At 34.1% G+C, this 20,950-nt stretch overlaps 2 protein-coding genes across 4 annotated transcripts; one reads left to right on the top strand and one right to left on the bottom strand.

Annotated features, from left to right (window-relative positions):
• The first annotated feature begins 1,011 nt into the window (after positions 1 to 1,011).
• Positions 1,012 to 6,797, top strand: LOC137807424 (cellulose synthase A catalytic subunit 7 [UDP-forming]-like). Of its 2 annotated transcripts, none has more exons than XM_068608069.1 (13): positions 1,012 to 1,195; positions 1,307 to 1,502; positions 2,432 to 2,631; positions 2,751 to 2,838; positions 3,091 to 3,193; positions 3,287 to 3,553; positions 3,659 to 4,004; positions 4,091 to 4,354; positions 4,453 to 4,665; positions 4,801 to 5,011; positions 5,111 to 5,307; positions 5,408 to 5,761; positions 5,970 to 6,797. In XM_068608069.1, the coding sequence occupies exons 1-13, from the start codon at positions 1,121 to 1,123 to the stop codon at positions 6,549 to 6,551; spliced, it is 3,096 nt and encodes a 1,031-aa protein (XP_068464170.1). In that variant the 5' UTR covers positions 1,012 to 1,120; the 3' UTR covers positions 6,552 to 6,797. The 2 variants fall into 2 exon arrangements, with proteins under 2 accessions (XP_068464170.1, XP_068464169.1); XM_068608068.1 differs by having other exon boundaries at positions 3,088 to 3,193.
• Positions 6,798 to 7,501: 704 nt separating this feature from the next.
• Positions 7,502 to 20,432, bottom strand: LOC137807425 (snRNA-activating protein complex subunit). Of its 2 annotated transcripts, none has more exons than XM_068608070.1 (12): positions 20,097 to 20,432; positions 16,933 to 17,099; positions 16,813 to 16,859; positions 16,674 to 16,740; positions 16,514 to 16,566; positions 15,480 to 15,537; positions 14,335 to 14,423; positions 14,170 to 14,257; positions 13,721 to 13,810; positions 13,196 to 13,321; positions 12,845 to 13,105; positions 7,502 to 8,064 (listed from the first exon to the last, which is right to left on the bottom strand). In XM_068608070.1, exons 2-12 carry the CDS (start codon positions 17,071 to 17,073, stop codon positions 7,780 to 7,782), a joined length of 1,305 nt encoding a protein of 434 aa, XP_068464171.1. In that variant the 5' UTR covers positions 17,074 to 17,099; positions 20,097 to 20,432; the 3' UTR covers positions 7,502 to 7,779. The 2 variants fall into 2 exon arrangements, with proteins under 2 accessions (XP_068464171.1, XP_068464172.1); XM_068608071.1 differs by having other exon boundaries at positions 16,933 to 17,085; positions 20,097 to 20,393.
• Between the last annotated feature and the right edge of the window lie 518 nt (positions 20,433 to 20,950).

The following is a 20,950-nucleotide window of genomic DNA, read 5'->3' as shown; positions in this document are numbered from 1 at the left end:
GAAATAAAAATCAATTTTAGATACCAAAAATAATTAGTTGCTATAGTAACTAAATTAGAGACTATTTTAGAAATTAAAAAAAATTGATTTATAAATTAATTTTTATTATTGTTAAATGGTTGTATCTAATTAGTTAAAGGTTTTAACTATCAATTATTTAGTTTCTAAATTTGGTAGCAAAAATCTTGATTACTAATTAGATACCAATTTAGAAACCATTTAATAATAATAGAAATTAGTTTAGAAATCAAAATTTGTGTAGTCTGATATCTAATTTAGTCATTATAACAATTAATTATTTTTTATATTTAAAAATTAGTTTATATTTCATGATTTTCTGTGATATAATTTTCTTACATTATATAAACTACCGTATAATTTTTTTACTTTATAATTTTATTGTATGAACATGATATTTCTAATTAAGTCGAACTAGTTATAACTCTTTTTGAAACTTATAAATTTTGGATTATTGAAAAAAAAATCAGTGTCTTTTTTCCTCCTTTGACACTCTTTTCATTTATGCATTGAAATTAAATTGTAAAGTCATAATAAGATAACTCCTGAAAAAGAAAGATAACAATAAACACAAATACAAAGTGCATGAAAGATATAAAAAGGATTATACTATTCATGAACACTTTTAATTTTATGATACTTTTTTTTAGTTTTCTTTTTTCTCTCATCAGTCGTATTTTTATTTTTTTTATCTCGTAATTATACAAAACAGCCTTTTTAGTACAATTACAATCTCTCATTATAATAAAAAAATTTCTCATCTTACAAATGAAATATAAAGTAATTAAGAAGAAAACATCCTATGCAATATAATATGAAAGTTCTTGAAAAATAATGAGGAAAGAAAGGCATACATCTCAGCAAGGTGTAGTGATTGTTGATGATTGCATGAAGGCGACGGTGGTTGAAAAAAACAAAAGGAAGAAGCTTAACTTCAAGGCAATGGAGACCCTGCAACCAACAACATGCACATATTAGGTGCACACACCAAAACTTGCAACCCTCAGTTTTCCTTCATAAAACATAAATTTTCCTCTCAACTTCACCACTCACTATTGTTGTGTTGTGTCACATTGTTGTCCATTCAGTCACCACTACCAACATGGAAGCCAGTGCTGGACTGGTCGCTGGTTCTCACAATCGCAACGAGCTCGTTGTCATTCATGGCCATGAAGAGGTAATCACTAACCATGCATGAAAACTACTTGGATAAAATTCAAAAGGGTGTTCTCATTTTCACAAAAAAAGTTCATTGATCAGTTTATAACATTGTGTGATTTTGGTGCAGCACAAGCCTTTGAAGAACTTGGATGGGCAAGTGTGCGAGATATGTGGCGATGATGTGGGAGTCACGGTGGATGGAGACATGTTTGTGGCATGCAATGAGTGTGGTTTTCCGGCATGCCGACCTTGCTATGAGTATGAACGAAGAGAAGGGAGACAAGTTTGTCCACAGTGCAAAACCAGATACAAGCGTCTTAAAGGTGTTTGAAAAAACTTCTTTACATCTAATTTGTACTTTCTCATGGACCCCATAAAATCATGGATCTAACCAACACAACACCCTAAAACACAGTTGGATGAATGATTACATTTTTAATTAGAATTTATAATTATTATGAACTTTTTTTTCTTCTATTGGGCTAAAAAGTAGTACAGATGAAAGTACATGTATTACTCTCTACTGCAAAGTTAGAACAATAAATGAAAAATACCTTTTACTATTTCTTTCTTCTATTTCCTATGTGAGTATAGATATCTCTGGAGTAATAGTAGTCTACCCATAACAGAAAATTTATGAAAATAACCCATGATCTTCAGCTTCTTTTATGAGTTTTTATGAAAATAAATATCAAGTAAAAGTATTCAATACTGTATAAATGTCAATTTGTGGACCATTAACGAGACTTTATTAGAGTGATTAATTTTAGAAGAAATATTGGAATTAATGTAATCTATAAATTAATTGCTAAAGGAAAATTATGATGAAGCCTTCTGATTTGGACCGGTATATGACTCTGAGAAGAATAATCGAAGTATAAATAAGAGTTTTAGAATCCATGAAACGGCAAAACTACACTGAATATTCTAATTTAGGAGGTTTCATATCTTTAAGCTAGAATATAGAAATGTAAGTGTTTAATAAACACTTAGGATCAACTTGAATGCTACTAAAAAGAGTTTTCGAAAATTCTCTATTAAAAATATTGAGTTTTTTTTTTTAAGTGGAGATGATAAGCACTAAAAACATGTTCATCCAAACGAAGCCTTTGCCACATACGTTAATTTCAATGGATTTAGTTGCTAGTACTTGTAATTAGCTAATAGTAGTATTTGGTGTAGTTGGTTTGATTGAAATGGAAAAAAAATGAGGGAAGTGTCAATTCATCGTGTTCTGATTTTGCTAATTAAGGGAGCGCGCGGGTTGAGGGAGATGATGATGAGGAAGACGTGGATGATATCGAACATGAATTCAACATTGATGACCAAATGAACAAGCATAATCACTCTGCTGAGGCCATGCTGCATGGGAAGATGAGCTATGGAAGAGGTACTGAAGATGATGAGAATTCTCAGTTCCCAGCTGTTATTGCCGGTGGTCGTTCTCGGCCTGTAAGATTTGCAAATCATTACTTCATTTTACTCAACAAAACTTCCTTGTTCAATAGACTTAGAATAATTTTGCATGTATTTGCCAAAAAAAATCGTATATTAACTTTGTATGCATGCAGGTTAGTGGAGAGTTGCCAATATCATCTCATTATGGGGAGAACCCTTCACTGCATAATCGTGTGCACCCATATCTGGCATCTGATCCTAGTAAGATGTAGCTTATAGTCTTAGCTTTTATATATTGATGAGAGTGATTGAAAGAATTTAATAGCCTTCTCTTAGAATTTTCTTGGTACACTTGAAAACGGATTATGCTGGTGTTAGTTTCAGGCTGCTACTACCTATAGAGACTTTCACTTTTGGAACTTGTTTAAGTACAACTCTGAAATGTTTTTCTTAGTATACTTCAACACGATTAAATTTTTATTTACATTTTGTGGCCTGCTGTTACCGAAGCAGGAAATGGAAAATGGGATGAAAACAAAGAGGATAGAATGGATGACTGGAAGTTGCAACAAGGAAATTTGGGGCCTGAACCTGATGAAGATCCAGATGCAGCCATGTATGTTTACAGTGCAATAAATAGGAAACTGGGATGCATTTTATGTGGTTAACTTTGATTAATAGTAATGATGGGAACAAATTAACTGTGCAGGTTGGATGAAGCAAGGCAACCACTGTCAAGGAAGATACCAATAGCATCCAGCAAAGTGAATCCATATAGGATGGTGATCGTGGCGCGGCTTGTTATCCTTGCCTTCTTCCTCCGTTATAGACTGATGAATCCTGTACCTGATGCACTGGGGCTGTGGCTAACTTCTATTATATGTGAAATCTGGTTTGCTTTTTCATGGATCCTTGATCAGTTTCCCAAATGGTTTCCCATTGATCGAGAGACCTACCTTGATCGTCTTTCATTAAGGTAAAAGAATGCACCTTCCTTCACTCTTGCTTTAGTATCATTCTGAAGTCAACTTGAAATCCAAAACCTCCAACTTACATTGCTGACTAAAAAGTTGTTTATTAGGTATGAGCGTGAAGGTGAACCAAACATGCTTGCTCCTGTAGATGTTTTTGTTAGTACTGTGGATCCCATGAAGGAACCTCCATTGGTTACAGCAAACACTGTTCTCTCAATCTTGGCCATGGATTACCCGGTTGAGAAGATATCATGTTACATTTCTGATGACGGAGCTTCAATGTGTACCTTTGAGGCCCTGTCAGAAACTGCAGAGTTTGCTAGGAAGTGGGTACCATTCTGCAAGAAATTTTCTATCGAACCTCGTGCACCAGAGATGTACTTCTGTGAGAAAATTGATTACCTCAAGGACAAGGTGCAGCCCACCTTTGTTAAGGAGCGTCGAGCTATGAAGGTTTGTATCATATCTATCTGGTACTTGAAAATATGGGTTTAGAAGTTAGTTTAAAGTTTATTCACTAGTATTTGGGTGTTTGACAGAGAGAATATGAAGAGTTTAAGGTTAGGATCAATGCACTTGTAGCGAAAGCTCAGAAGGTTCCACAAGGAGGATGGATTATGCAGGATGGGACACCATGGCCAGGAAATAATACTAAGGATCATCCTGGTATGATTCAAGTCTTTCTTGGTCACAGTGGAGGTCATGATACTGAAGGAAACGAGCTTCCTCGTCTTGTTTATGTTTCCCGAGAGAAAAGGCCAGGATTCCAACACCACAAGAAAGCGGGGGCTATGAATGCTTTGGTAGAGCTTTTTTAGCAGTTTTTTCTGTTCTTATGATGTTCATCCACCTTTATGAGCCACAAACACTTGACTTTTAAAATTAATGTTGTAATTCACAGATTCGGGTCTCTGCTGTGCTTACAAATGCTCCTTTCATGCTGAACTTGGATTGTGATCATTATGTCAATAACAGCAAAGCTGCTCGAGAGGCCATGTGTTTCTTAATGGACCCCCAAACTGGGAAGAAGGTCTGCTATGTCCAGTTTCCTCAAAGATTTGATGGTATTGATACGCACGATCGTTATGCCAATAGGAACACAGTTTTCTTTGATGTAAGTCCTGCAAGAAACATAACATCATGCATGGCTTGGTCTTTTCTTGAACATTTGGTTTTTTTCATTTTTACTTTTTTGTTAAGTAGTGTAAGCTAGTATTAACCATTTCCACTTCTTTCTGTTTCTGTGCAGATAAATATGAAGGGTCTAGATGGAATTCAGGGTCCTGCATATGTTGGCACTGGGTGTGTATTTAGGAGGCAAGCTTTATACGGTTATAATCCTCCCAAGGATGCCAAACGTCCAAAAATGATAAGCTGTGACTGCTGCCCATGTTTTGGAAAGCGCAAGAAGGTCAAGTATGAAGGGAATGGTGCAGATGGAGAGGCTGCAAGCCTAAGAGGTTCTAATATTTCTGATCACTAATGTTGACAGTAACTTCAATTAAAATATATTTCTCTTTAACCTTTTCTAACCCACGTCCTATCCCATGTCTAAATAGGACCGGACGATGATAAACAGATGTTGATGTCCCAGATGAATTTTGAGAAGAAATTTGGCCAGTCATCTATCTTTGTGACTTCAACCTTGATGGAAGAGGGTGGTGTGCCTCCTTCTTCAAGTCCAGCTAGCCAGCTTAAAGAAGCCATTCACGTAATCAGCTGTGGATATGAAGATAAAACTGAATGGGGAATTGAGGTAACACCAAAAGCCTAGAGACTCCTTGATATCTTACCACATATTGTTCACACTATGAAAATCAGCTCATCCATGCTATTTTTGCTTTCCCATTATGAAGCTGGGTTGGATTTATGGGTCTATCACAGAGGACATTCTAACAGGTTTTAAGATGCATTGCCGTGGTTGGAGGTCCATTTATTGCATGCCAAAGCGTCCTGCATTCAAGGGTACTGCTCCTATCAACTTGTCTGATAGGCTTAACCAGGTGCTTCGTTGGGCACTTGGCTCCATTGAAATCTTCTTCAGTCGCCATTGTCCTCTATGGTATGGCTTTAAGGAAGGAAATTTGAAGTGGCTTGAGCGATTTGCCTATGCAAACACAACTGTCTACCCCTTCACCTCCATACCTCTAGTTGCCTACTGTATTCTTCCTGCTGTCTGTTTACTCACTGATAAATTCATCATGCCACCGGTAACAACATCATTCTAATTCTCATATGTTGAAAAATTAGTTAGACATGACATGCTTTTGAAATTATAACATTCCAAATTTCCTTAATGTTACCTTAATATGAATTCTCATGACTTTGGTATGTAGAAAAGGATTTAAATCCATAATTATAGAATGGATGCCAAGCTTATTTGCTTATAAAAATAATTTTTGGTTGCCGATGATACAGATAAGCACTTTTGCGGGTTTGTATTTCGTTGCTCTATTCTCTTCAATCATTGCAACTGGCCTTCTTGAGTTGAAATGGAGTGGAGTGAGCATTGAGGAATGGTGGAGAAATGAGCAATTCTGGGTCATTGGTGGTGTGTCAGCTCACCTCTTTGCAGTCATACAAGGTCTTCTGAAGGTTTTGGCTGGAATTGACACTAACTTCACTGTTACATCAAAGGCAACAGATGATGAAGAATTTTCAGAATTATACACCTTTAAGTGGACTACTCTCCTGATTCCTCCAACCACTATCCTAATAATCAATATTGTTGGTGTTGTTGCTGGAATCTCAGATGCCATAAACAATGGGTACCAATCTTGGGGACCTCTATTTGGAAAACTGTTCTTTTCATTTTGGGTGATTGTCCATCTGTATCCATTCCTTAAAGGTTTGATGGGTCGCCAAAACCGCACACCGACCATAGTTGTTATATGGTCGGTACTACTGGCTTCCATTTTTTCTTTGCTTTGGGTAAGAATTGACCCATTCGTATTAAAAACTAAGGGACCTGATACCAAGCTATGTGGAATCAACTGTTGAAAGACTGTTTTTCCTACACTATCCTTTTGTGGGCATCTTTTGAAGATGAATGTAAATTCTTTGCTGTGCTCTATGATGCGTGAATCTACAAAGTTTACATGTAGAAGGATGAAAAAAAAGGAGAGAAAATTGGCTAGTGCAAATGCAATTTTCTCACTGGTGTAATGTATTGGATGCTTGCTAGCGATTGTTTTGGCTAAAGTTGCCTGCGGATTGTAAAGTAAATCAAAGTTATAAATTTACCTATACATTCTTGCAGTTAGCATATTTAGAATGTTCTGTCACGGGCCTCTAGCACATTACGTATAATACAAAATGATGCATAAAAACTGCATAGATTGACCTACTGAACGACAATATGCTAGCTAATTTAAATCATTGATAGTCTTTGAACCAAGAAACAAGAGCATCAACATTCTCTTGCTACACTTTAATCATGCTTTGTAAGTCATGCCGAGAGACCATGAACATTGCCAACTGACTGTCGCCTTCTCGACAGTACGATAATACATATTCATTTCAATTTACAAGGTTTAGGGACTAAAGTAGAATATCCTAAGTTGATGTTTTAATTTTAGTGAATAAAAATGAACTTTATCCCTTCAATCAAATAAACAAGTGGGAAAATATAAATAGTTCAGATTGAAAACAAATGTTATGGTGAAGGTAATGTGTTATACAAACAAAAGCATCGCCCAGCCTGCATGTCATTCAGCATTTAAGGGTCTAACTTTTATGCACACTTTTACTGCAGAAAACAATGTTTTGATCTCAGTGAATAAGGAAAACGTGTTTTTTTTTTCTCTTAATAAAATAACTATAATCATATACGACCAGTGCTATTATTCAAATGTATGCAAATTTGCCTAGATGGTTTAAGGGTGCCGTTTAAACTATAAATACTTTTGGTATTAGTTTTGGAGGTAGAAACTGAATACATTAGCATTAGCTTTAGAGGTAGAAACTGAAGAGTATTTTATATTTTTGTGTAGCATACCCACTTTTTTCTCTAGTTCAACTTTCTGTTGATCCGAAAAACATTATCGTAAATAACATTTGTACATAAGCATCTTCAAGTAAGCATCTGGCAATTTTCTCCTACCCTGTACACCACATTATAGATTTTACTTTCAAAGATACAAAATTCAATACAGAATGAAAGAAGCAATTTTGAAAGAGCTTTTTGTATGTAACTTTAATCGCCTGTTGGTGTTTGTCCTAACAGCAATCAATCATGGTTGTAATCATACTCTACAAAGTCAGTATATAATGCAGTACCATCTTCTGCCTGGTGAAGTAGGGAAAAACATTCATCACAAAAATAACAAGGGTTTTGTGGTGTCCATTTGTCATCCACAGTGATTTTTGTAGCTCTGAATATTTTGCAAACAGTACACTTCTGAAAACGTAACTTCAGTTGAAACGTGATTATAGGATATAGAGCTCGATTATAAACGTCATCGGGATGAATTAATCTCATATCTCGTATCACTAAGGTATGGGTGCAGTTACCCTGCAGGTTTCACGCAGAGAACAAACCACATTAAATGTCTTCTAAGTTAAAGCAACTTAAAAGAAAAACTACAAAGTGTATCGCATACAAATTTTATAAATATACACACACACACACACCATATATATATAAATAATACTCTCAATTTGGTATGAAAATCATCTTTGTTGAAATGTAATGTTATTTAATTATTTATTCTTTTGTATGCGCCTAGCTTTAGGGTTATCATCTTTGCATAATTAGGAGATAATTATTTCATAATTAGTGCATATTTCATTTTCTATTTATTAGGACAAATTTGATATCTTTTGGTGATTTGATTTGTATAATTTTAATTACCTATTATTTCTTTCCTCAATTAAGTTGTAAATAGTCTATAAATTTAGACTCTATTCACATTTGTAAAGACATTCAATTTCAATCTTTTTCTTTCAACTTGGTATCAAAGTTCCCCATTATGAGAAACTCCGCTTCTGCATTTTTTTGGGCAGCCTTCATTGCTGCAATCTTTTTTCCGTTGACCGCTACTTTGCACTGTTGACCGCCAACCGCCATCGTTGACGACGATCGTTGACTGCCATCGAGGAAAATTTTCCAACAAGTTTTGTGTTCGGGACCACTACCATTAGAATCGATTTCGCTGATTTGCAAAGCTTAGTCGGTTTTGAGCACTCATGGACTCCCTTAGTATGACATCCGCCTTCAACCTTCCTTTCTTTTAAAAAATTGCTTCATGTTCCTAAACTATTTAATAATCTCTTGTCTATTCATAAGGTTACTTAAGATTTAAACTGTGTAGTGGTATCTTTTCATTCCCATTGTGTTTTCCATGATCTTACCAGGGGGAAGACGATTGAAATTGCTAAAGAGTAGGGCGAGTTATACTACTTATAGCATGAAGAAAATAACGAGTGTGCCAGACTGCAGGCACTCACTTCTAATCTTCAATCAGGCCCTAAAGCTTTGTTTGGATTAGAGGTTGTGGGAGAGTGGTGTGAAGAAAGTTGAGGTTGTTTGGATTTGGATATGTTAGAGTGGATGTGTGAGAAAAGTTTATTAAAATACGTGAGTGATATGATGGTTGTAAAAGTATTTTAAATTATTTTGAATAATATAAATTGTAAGATTACAAATTTACCCTTGTATATAAGAAAAGAATAAATAATTATTAATTTTGTGCATATTAAAATAATTTAAAGTTTCATTTATAAATAAAAGAAAAAAATGTAAAATTCAAAGAAATAATTAAATATAATTATATTGTTTTCATTTTATTAATTTAAATTAATTTTGTTACTTAAGTTAATTTATTTAGATAATTTTAATATTATTTATGATTCTTTAAATTATGTTATATATATTTATAAAACTATTATTAACAAAATTAATATATTTTAAAAAGTAAATGGACATTTAGAAGTAGTTAAATATATAATATAAATCTTATTTATTTTTAAATTATAAGGGTGATATAAGAATATAAAGGGGTACTGGAAGAAACAAAGTAATGTAATTTTTTTTTTTGAAAAGTTGAAGCCCATAGTGAAAAAAAAGCCCAAGTCAATATGAAAACCTAAATTTGAAGGAAGAGTTCTGAGAGAAGAGACAGAGAGAAGAGAAGCCACAACAAAGGAAGAAGAAGCATGAGACGCGTGAGAACAAAATCAGTGAAGGAAAATAAGGGCACGATGGTATTTCATTACATCCTACGCGACTTTCCTCTCTAACCACTCTCCTTTCTCTTCATATTTGAGAGCAACCGAAAACCACCCATGTTTCCACTCAATCTCACCCTCACCCTCCCCCTCTCACAGAACCAAACGGGGGTGGCACCCTCAAATTCGTCTACGCTACAGTGCCACCCCCTAATCTGTCTCACATGCTAAATCTTGGTCATCCTCCATTTAGTACCCTAAAGTCTTTATTTCCTATTTTATTTACAAAAGTGTTTGTTGAGTCTTTTCGTTGTGATGTTTGTCAGTTTGCTAAACACCATCGAACAATCTTTCTTCCCAAGAATAATAGAAATTCTAAACCTTTTGATCTTATTCATTCAGATGTATGGGACCTTCACCTATTCCCAAGGTTGTCAAACTCACGAGTCAACTCGTTGACTAGTCCGAGTTTACGTGTCCACATACCCTTACCGAGTTAACTCGATAGTAGACTTGATTTTTGAGTAAACTCGGTAGACTCAGAGTGAATTCGGTGAAATCGTTCAAACTCGCGAGTCTGCTCCGAGTTGGCGAGTTCAACTGGATTTTTGTTTTAACCCAAAATGGTGGGTTCACGTTTCGTTTTGTTTGACGTTCGTTTTGGTGGTGTTACATCTTCTCTGAAGTGCGGAGGTCGTGCGGTCTTCTTTGAACAAGTGCGGTAGTGGTGGCGATTGTGTAGAAGAGGTCGCGCGGTGGTGGCGGTTCGTGCAGTTGTGGTGGTCACGGGTGGTAGGTCAACTGTGGTGCCTTCATCATATAAGATTATAGGTGGTGCTGGAATTAGGGTTGCATTCCTCTATGGTGTGATTTAGGGAATTAGGGTTTTTTCTTTTGATGGGTTGCACTAAATTGGGTTTTTTTACTGGGCTGCACTAAATTGGATTTTTTTTATTTAGATGAGGTGCAAATTATTTTTTTTGTTTGCAGTGCTTTTTTTTTAGTTAGGAAAATTTGATGTAAATATTTTTTTTCATGTAAAAGTAAACTCTTACAAGTTTACGAGTCGAGTCTACTGGACTCTCACAAGTCTACGTAGACTCTCGAGTTTGACAACCTTGCCTATTCCTAATATCTCAGGTGCAAAATGGTTTGTTTCATTTATTGATGATTGTACTCGGGTTACTTGGGGGTATTCTGAAGTGTCCATCGGTTATGCCTCCAACAAAAAGGGTACAAATGTTATCACCCTCAAAGTTGTAAAGTTAATGTTTTCAAGGATGTCACCTTTCATGAAACTGATCCTTCTTTCCTAGTTCTCAAACTTCAGAGGGAGAGTATTCAAGAAGTCGAAGTCCTTGAGTTGTCACCTTATCCTTGTTTGTAGGATTTCACTCTTATGGAGGATGACAAAGACCCTACACAACATCATTACTAAAGAAGAATAATTTGGACAAATATTTTGGGAAACAATATTGTTGAATGGCCCACAGTTTAAAAAGACTAAGCTGATTACATGCACAGCATACTTGGAGTATTAGAATAAAATAATATTATTATTTTGCTTGGAGTTAGAATTTGAACCCAAAACTAGTTAGAAAGTATCAACTTAACCACTGAGACAAATGATTCTTTCTTGAAATATAAGGATTGTATTTTTATTTTATTTACATACAAACGAGACAAGACCTATAACTAAATTTGTATTTATACACTTTTGGAATTCATAATGAGGATGAATGTTTTGGCAATTTAATAGAGAGAACATATCTCTGCTAGGCTTCTTCCATGCATCTAGCGATCTAATCAAGAATTCACCAATTCTTGTGGCGATCATCCTTAGGCTTATTAAACCTTGTTTGTGGCGCCTCCCTCTTTCCAAGGTTTCATTGTTACTGTTTTTAATTGATTTCATTCTCTAACCCTAAATTCCCAATTCTATTGTTAGTTCTATTTGGAATCATATCAATGGAGGAGCAAGAAACAAAATGTAGTTGCAAGATCAAGTGCAAAAAAAGAATTTAGAGTCATGGCTCGAGGGGTTTGTGAACTATTGACCTCAAAGTAAAATATGAAGCTCCTATGAAACTGATGTGTGATAATAAGTTCGCCATCAGTATTACACACAATCCAGTTCAACATGACTGAACAAAGCACGGAGAGATAGACCGACATTTCATTAAGGAGAAGTTGGATGATGGTCTTATAGCCACCGAGTACAACCAATTGGCAGATAAGTTCACTAAGAGACTTCCCACAAAACAATTCAAAGATCTTACTTGCAAGCTGGGAATGATAGATATACATTCACCAGCTTAAGTGGAGTGTTGCGTAATTAGGAGATAATTATTCCACAATTAGTGTAGATTCCGTTTTCTATTTATTATGACGGATTTGATATCTTTTGATGATTTGATTTGTATAACTTTAATTATCTATTATTTCTTTTCTTAATTAGGTTGTAAATAGTCTATAAATTTAGATTGTAATCACATTTGTAAATATATTCAATCTTTTTCTTTCAATTGTTAGGGTTTAAGGTAAAGTGCCTTGCCTCTTTTTGTAACCATATATATACACATCAATAAAAGGTAAAACAGTGTAAGTTGAATACGCTGTATTTTCTCCAACTTATTTATTCAAGTATCTTAATTGGGACTCAACAAAAGGTCACGTTTCCTCCCTGACAAAGCTTAATAAACCATCTCCACTTTTGATTTATATATCAGCATTTATGGCCATGTTTAATTGAATCAATTAGCTCCCATACGAATATAATACGTTTCCCTTTAAAAGGTAAAACTTACGGCGACCTGCCCCTTTGTCATTTAACCAATATTGAAAGCAATAGCAGCCACTTATAAGTTCAGAAAATAGGTAGTGGTTTTAGAAATTCTTTTTCCACCCTAAACCCCAGAAAAGGACTTGCATATATGGTCTTCCTTGTGTCACCTTAATCCATCTTTTGCATGGTCTGTTTGGCTACTTATTTAAAAAACATGTTTTTTACTCAATAAAATCAACAGACTACATCCATCAAGAGACAAAGGTGAAACATGCTATTTGACATTTTAAAAAATCCCCATTTCCATACCTATTAATATAAGACAGAAAAAAGAATGTACCTGATGACAATAGAGATATCCGGCACCAAGTCGAAAGCTTAAGTCACAAAAACGTAACTTCTGCATCTCAATGGATCTAAAGTGAGGCAACTGTGATGCAGATTGTTCACCCATGATTGCCTTTTGTTTCTTCTGCAGCTCCCCAGTTATAATATATTCCCATTTTTTTTGTGCCTCCTCCTTAGAGTTTCGGAGCCAATCCAGTATAGGTCTTGCAAGATCAATAGCAGATGGATCCCTCATATCAGGGCAGAATACATCCTACAAAGAAATAGCTTCTTGTCAGATTCAAAGAAGAAATAATTAACATACTAGCATCATAAGAAAATAAGAATAAGTGGTCATGCATACTTCGATGAGAAAATAACCAGAAGGATCATGCTGCCCAGCTTTGTGCATCACCTGGTCTGTTGAGCAAAAGATCTTGTCCCTTAGTGCAGTTAACATCTGTCCTCCAAGAACTAATAACTCCTGGATCTACTCAAAAATTAAAGAACAGATATCCTACTAGTTAGACAGCTATTTCATAATGGCCATTCATGATTCCTTCAGCAAATCACATATAAAATTTCATTTTCATTGATATCAGCATCGGTATTCAATACTGTCAGAACTGTGGTGCTCATTGTGTATTTTAGGAAGTTTTATATCTTATCCTTGCTGTAATTTTATTCTTTATAACAGCGGTACTAACTATTAATTCTAGGTTTATGAATTCAGAAACAATCCCATAATCACAGGGATTTAATTTGTCTCCTTAGAATTAGTTGTCCATGTTTCCTAAATTAATCAGGAGAGTCATGTATTTATAGGTCCAATGACCTCATAATTTATACAATAAAGTATCATAATTTATACAATAAATTTGAGAAATACCTTGGTACCCTTTCTAACATTATGGTAAACCTCCACAGACAAAATAACTTCAGGATACTGCACAGGTATGTGTTCCTTGACTGTGTTGACCTGCCAAACATTAATCTAAAATATAATGGGGAATTTAAATAAGAAAATATGTGGGAAATGCATAAAACTCATTCTTGTTTGGACATGTTTATAAATATCAACTTGGCACTTGCAGCCATTCAGACATGGCAAAACCAACTTGTGTAACACCCAATAGAAGGAACCCATAGTAACTCCTGATATAATTTCTCATTGACTTTCATGTTTTAATTGAATATAATTTCTCACGAACTCTTATGCTTTATACGTCTTTAACTAACTGCTTTAACTCATCTGAAAGTTGGATTCATCAGTAAAATGTTTCAAATTGAACAAACAATCTCATTAGCAACAATAATCATATAAGAATTTCAAGTAACCTTTCTAGAAGAACTCGTAGACCTAAGGGTCCTCATCCTTTCTGTTTTAGTTGATTTATGTGCAGCTTCATTGATCTTGAAATCAGGACTAAACAAAGACAGGATACATAAAATCAGATCTTATATACAAAATAGAATAATCACCAAACTATTAGCAATACCAACTTGAATGAATGAAGTTTGACTGCTGCTTTGTCTTCTTCCTGCTTCTGTTTAATTCTCACCACTTGCTCCACTTTTTCAATACAGTCATTCTGAAAATTGATCATACATAAGAAGAGATACATGATTTGTTAAGACTGTATAATAGACTTGACGCTAAACATGATTTTGGAATTTTTAGCTAACTAGCCCAGAGATCTGGGACACATTCATCTCCTAGTGTATGAAATAGTTTCAAACAATTTGCATAATCTAACTAAACTATTCTAACAGCAAACATAATCAAAATTATGACATCATAAATATAAATTGAAAATGGTTATGGTTATGGTGTATGAATCATGAACACACTTATGCTTATCCAGTTATCCTAAATTAGGACACTTTGTTTTCAGCAGACATGTGACACCATCAACTAGGCCAAGTTGTAATAAGTATTGTCACGTGTTTATAACTTGTATATAGCATATTATAGCACTAATGTTCCCCTACATTCTTACCATGAATAGACTGTAACTAACAGAATATTCTCTAGGCTAAACTTTAGGACAAAATATCTTGTGATCGCTCTTGTATTTATTTATAAAGAACTGGATTTACTGACATATAATAATAATAATAATAATAATAATAATAATAATAATAATAAAGAACTGGATTTGTTAATTTAATGACAAAAAGGCCAGAGAAGCATACCCAAAACCTTTCTTCAGTTTTGTCATGATATCACTTTATCTTTGACATGGTATCAGAGACTATATATCATTTCTGGAGTTTTGGTGGTTTGTGAAGGGGAATCTCTATAATTTTCTTAGTTTTCACCATGTATTTCTGGTGTAGCAGGCATTATGAAAAGAATGTTGGACAATACCACATTTTATTTGTCTCAATTATTTAGGAGCAATTTAAGTTTTTTGACATTTTGGTAGGGGCAAAAGAATAACAATTGAAACTGAATGATATAGTTTTCTTCATAAACCAAAATAAACTGTTAAAAACTTAAATTCACAAGTTTGAATGACTATTTCTCAACTTCTAATACATGTAATAAACATTTATCTTATCTCAGACATTAAACTGACAAGAGCAATATAATATAAGTATCAAATAGTTATAGGGAAACAAATGTTTTTAGAGAATTAGCATACATCAAGACCAGAATTATTTGTTCCACTTCTCTTTCGTTTTGATTTCTTTTCACCACACCTGCAGCCAAATTCAACAATAAATCTTAACTGAGAGAAGTTCAGACAGAGAATGGAATGAATGGGATGCACACTCTTTGTCATTATTTCCAGCATAGCACTTTAAGAGATTCAATACAAGTATATAACAAAACTACCTAATCTCCATCACTTGATAAAAGATCACAAATACATAAAGTTGCAACCATATCTGCAGGAAATTGCAGACAGAATAGGCTAAGTTACCAATATTAGATAGCAGTATTGATTGACAGGTCAATTCTAAAACTGCTATAGCAGGCTACAGTAAAGCAGGTCACTATTTTAAATATTGTAATACAAACTAAATTTATATTACAAATACAAATACTCAAAAACAAAAATAAAGAAAGAAATCCCTGATGAATAATAAATAAGTCAGTTTACACACATAATCACAGTCATTATGGGAGCAATAAGGGCATAACAATGAAAGATTATCGTGAAATTAATGGGAAAAAACACATTACAAATTATATAAAAAATACCAAAATGTGAACTAGGAAGTTTATAGAAGGAAGAAAGAATAGAATAGAACACGGGAAAAAAAGTGCTGCATAATGGAAAGTGTATGTCTTATAATACTAGACTTTTTCCTCTGGAGTGTCAGGATTTCATTGAGTCGCACCCATAATGGCCATGTACCGAGTATGCATACATGATGGACAAACTTAGACACATATCATAATTAATTTTTCAAGAAAAGATGGGTAAACTTAGTGTAACATCAATGCGATTAGGTGCAAGATGACATAAGACTGGGCACACCTTGTGACTAGCTAGATCTTTTCCCCATCCCAAAAGATGACAATTTCCAATTGAGATCTAAAACATTTTCTACTTTCTCTCAATGTACTATTTTTATTCCCCACTAATCAAACTTAGCCATCCTTGCAACAAGAGCAGCAGCAGCAACGACAGAAAAACAAGAAACAAAAAAAATAAGAAAAAAGAGTGACCTTGAACTGGATTGGTCCAGAAGAGGAGGATGATTTTCATCGTTCTCCCTACCCTGTAATATCACTTCCATTACTAAAGTAATAAACCCAAACAGTGAAACCTAAAGAACTACACCAATGAAATAAAAAAAACAGTAGAGACTGTGCATGTGTATAATACCTTAAATACTTCTTTGAGAGCCATATCCATCAACTGGTCCTCCGTGAATATTTTAAGGTCATCCACCCTGCAAAGACAATCATCATAAATTAATGATGACCCCAGAAAGATAGTAGTGGTAAAGAGGAACAATCCATACGAGATATCAAGGTGAGAGAAATCTTCAGACAACTCGGCCTCAAGATCCTGCAAGAAAATGCATAAATTAGAAGAAAAAAAAGATGAAAGGGAGGGGAGAGATGAGAGATAATGAGCTAACCTGAAGTTCAGAAAGAAGAGAAGTCTGAAAGTGAGAAACCCTAGTGGAGGGGCCGACCATGTTGGGAACATAAATGGGTCCACCCCTTGGAATTGGAATGGAGAGATCGCATTCTGCTACCTCCGGAATTGAACATTCCATTCCTCCTTCTCACTGATATAATCAAGCTTCAGATCACAGAAAACCAATTTTGAAATTTAGTGGTAGAGACGCAGGGCAGTGACTGTGAATAATATGTATTGTATTCTACATTAGTCAGACTTGGATTTCGGCACGGAAAAATATCCCCAGCCAAAATCAATTTGCTCACACCCTTATTAGTAGAATGGAAGAAAAACATTTTGTGAGTATGTTTGATCATGACATTGGGTAAAAAAAAAAAAAAAAAACAAAGGCAAGTTGAGTGGGTATTATACACCGACAATTTAGTACCACTGACTGAACCGAAACAAAAAAAGATTGGGTTGTATGCTACTAAGGGATACGAATATGGCACATCACATTCAAAGCAAGGTCCAATAGACACATTGTGGCAGTGGAACCCTCTCCTATGCTGCTTCTTAACGGATCATATCACACTGTAAGCGTGTATATATCTTTTAGTGATTTATGTTTACGTGAAGTTCTGTAAATACCTAAACACCCCTTATTGAGTCACCTTAATTTGGATGATTACAGGGATTTTATTTGCTTTAAGTAGTTCAGAGTATGATCAACTGTTTTCCTATCTTTAGAACTGCATATAAGATTTCCGTTTTAATAGATCTAACGCTCTTTCGTATAAGATAATATACTATGAAAAATTATATTAATATGAACTATATATAAACTAAATTTAAATTTATAAATATATTATATTAATGAAAAATATTGGGTCATATTCAACACACAAATATACAACAATAAAAAATTAAAATAATGTAGATTGTGGGGCTGTCACCACTCATAAATATAAAAAGTTTCAAGTACGAATTAGTAGATCACAACGTGAAGGATGTGTTGAAAATTTATCTCTCTTAATCAAAGTTGAATTAACGACATCTCAATCTCAATCAAAGTTCAACCAAAACGAGAATATAAAATTAAGAGAAAAAAAGAGTGGAAAGAATTTCAAATTTATACCTTTTATATAAAATTTAAAATTCCCTAATATAAAAAATATTCAAATTACTTTTATAAATTCTTAGAATTTCCTTTGTTAGTTTTTTTATTCAAACAAAATATTTTACTATAAAACATTTTAAATTATTTTAAAAGATGGATTATACTCTAAACATCCTTCATCCTAACTCAAATTAAAAATACATGAGCCACAACACACACAAAATATTTGGTTTACATAATAATAATAATTAAATATGAATTTAATCCCACTACAAATAAGAAATAGAAGAAACAAGGCACAAGACTGTTTGACTTATGAACATTTTTCTCTCGCATTATATGTTAATTTTCAATGTCACGAATTCAGTTAGACTGTTTGAAACAGGATAGAGAGTGATAGAGTCTTCACACTACCATTATTCCCACCACTTTCATTGTTGTTTTTTGAGTGAGGTGGTTGGTTCCTCAACCATGTTTTTATCATTGGATAACCCTATAGAGTTACTATTGTTTGTATTACTGCCCCCAACTTTTCTAATCACGTGATTGACTACTGTGTAGCTTCTGTAGAAGATAGAAGTTTGTATTTTATCCATATTTCAAGTCTAGTAGGCTTCACCTAAAGGAATGTGTTAAGATAGGTCACATGCAGAGAGCTAATCAAACATTTTACTTCTAATCCTTCCACGTCATTCTCTGTCTACAATGGATAACAAAGATATCTATGACTACAAGTTTCTCAAGTAACCCTAATTAACTAAAATCTGGTTGAGTGACTATACTTTTGCAAACAAAGTATCTAAAGAGTTAAACAACTACAAATTCATAAGCACCATAACATAGTTAAAGCAATTTTAATTTTGACCACAAGATAAAGTCACCTGTACTAACAACAAACAAATAGAAAGTGCACCAGGTCTCTATCCTTTTCAGCTTATCAATTAACTCACGCATGCATTTTCACAACTAGCACTTCTCGACATAATTGTATTGCACACATAAAATGTTCTCTATGTCAATTAACAAAAGGCAAATTGGAAAGTTAAGGTCATTTTTTAGGATTTTAAACCTTGAAGCTACTGCATTCTACTTAACTAGTTATGTCAAAATCATCATCCTAGCAGGAGAATCTAAAGGAAAAAGAAACTGTGATTCACAACAAAACAACATTATACTAGTCACCGTATACTAAAGAGCTGACCATCATTCCCACCAAAACAGAATTTACTTCAGCTGCAATAGCTAAAATAGCACCAGAATAATTGTCCAGTTTTTAATTAATGTGCAAGTTATGAAGATAATAATTTTAAGATAAACTACAAGATTACATGAAAAGGCCACAGTACTTAACATTGTATTTTCTTTTAAACTGTGATTGATCTCTTTTTTTTCAAAGAAAATTAAACTACAATTGACATAGCCAATTCATTCTTGTAGGCTTATGTAATTACAAAAGGTTGTTTCAGTAGATAAATTGAAACTCTGGACTTCGTTTCTCTTTCTCAGCATCTTTAATTCCATAACTTTACTGGTTCTAATTCATCATAACTAACCAAATTTAATACTAATGACAACTAAATAAGTCTTTGTATATATTGATCATGATCAATTCTAAAACTCACTTAAATAAAATTCATTGACCTGCCCATATCACTTATGACCTGCACCCAACATAATTTTAGAAATTCCACATTTTCCCTCCACATAATTATTTGATATTCGGAAAAAAAAAACTGAAGCAGTGCGCGCGCGAAGTGGCTGGGTTGTGAAGCTGTGGTGTACATTTTCGGTGGTGGCGCCGACGACATTGTCGGTGGTTTGCACAAAAGTTTTCAACTCATATTTGCGGATTTGAATATCCGGAACACTTACGAATATTTATATCCGGCAGTGTTATCTCGTTACAAATAAATTTATTCAGATGCATTACCGATATTCATATCCGGATGTGTTATTGTGTTACGAATAAAGTTTCGGATATGGATATCCAGAAAGCATCCTCGCAAAAATACAAACCAAACAACGATATTTGGACGAGTACATAGGAAGCAAAAACTCACATTCTTCTTCGACAACGACGACTGTGCCTCTTAGAATCACTGTTGAACCGATCAAAGTCCACCGCCGCTTTACCACTCCAATTCAATGTCCAATGCTATCACCCACTACAGCCACTCAAAACCCAAGAACGAAGCGCTCGTCCACCGTGCACCATCGCCGCTCATCCACCGTGCACCACCGCCGCTCGTCCACTGTGCACCACCGCCGCTCGCCCAACACTCGTCGTTCGTCGCTGCCTCAATCTCCACATAAGCTGTCTTAACCAAATTCTAACCTAATTATGTATTTTAAATGATGGAGGACAAATGTGGAATTTCGGAGATTATATTAGGTGCAGGTCAGAAGTAAAATGGTGCAGGGAGAATTAGTCAAAAAAATTAACTTTGTGTGTCATTCAACTTTTTATCATTTTTTTACTTTAAATTAATATCTATGTAGGTTAGGGATTTCATCATATTAAAAATTTGTTATTTTACGTGGATTCATCCTACTCGATCTTTTATTGTTTTTTTTAAATAAATCATCATATCGGTTAGGTCAACGTTATTCTCTCATTAATTAATAAAAGTATTATTTTAATGTTGTTTTTATGTACCTATAACCTATTTTATTTTATTTTTGTTTTATTTTTAATGTCACATTAGTATCCGCTCAATGCACTTAAATTTTTCTATTTTATTTTGTGTTTCCTTAGTGTGAGTTTCGACATAGGGGCTATATCTTTATATTCTTGTAATCTATATCTATATATAAAGGGGATTTCTCTCTTAACTGCTCTTAATTTTTTTCTATTTTATTCTTGCTTAATATTTTGTTTTATCAATTTATTTTGGTTATTTGAATATTTTAGATT

This window comes from Phaseolus vulgaris, chromosome 3 (assembly GCF_000499845.2).
Source record: "Phaseolus vulgaris cultivar G19833 chromosome 3, P. vulgaris v2.0, whole genome shotgun sequence".
Lineage (NCBI taxonomy): Eukaryota > Viridiplantae > Streptophyta > Magnoliopsida > Fabales > Fabaceae > Phaseolus > Phaseolus vulgaris.
The sequence above is the reverse complement of the archived record's forward strand: the minus strand, read 5'-3'. Positions and strand labels throughout refer to the sequence as shown.

Excerpts from the sequence above, each read along its gene's own strand:
- LOC137807424 (XM_068608068.1), top strand. The coding sequence starts at position 1,121 with ATGGAAGCCAGTGCTGGACTGGTCGCTGGTTCTCACAATCGCAACGAG. Across the intron at positions 2,632-2,750 it reads CCGGTGGTCGTTCTCGGCCT|GTTAGTGGAGAGTTGCCAAT; the intron begins GTAAGATTTGCA and ends GTATGCATGCAG. Across the intron at positions 2,839-3,087 it reads ATATCTGGCATCTGATCCTA|CAGGAAATGGAAAATGGGAT; the intron begins GTAAGATGTAGC and ends CTGTTACCGAAG.
- LOC137807425 (XM_068608070.1), bottom strand. The coding sequence starts at position 17,073 with ATGGAATGTTCAATTCCGGAGGTAGCAGAATGCGATCTCTCCATTCCA. Across the intron at positions 16,567-16,673 it reads CTCTCAAAGAAGTATTTAAG|GGTAGGGAGAACGATGAAAA; the intron begins GTATTATACACA and ends GTGATATTACAG. Across the intron at positions 13,322-13,720 it reads ATGTTAGAAAGGGTACCAAG|ATCCAGGAGTTATTAGTTCT; the intron begins GTATTTCTCAAA and ends ATTTTTGAGTAG.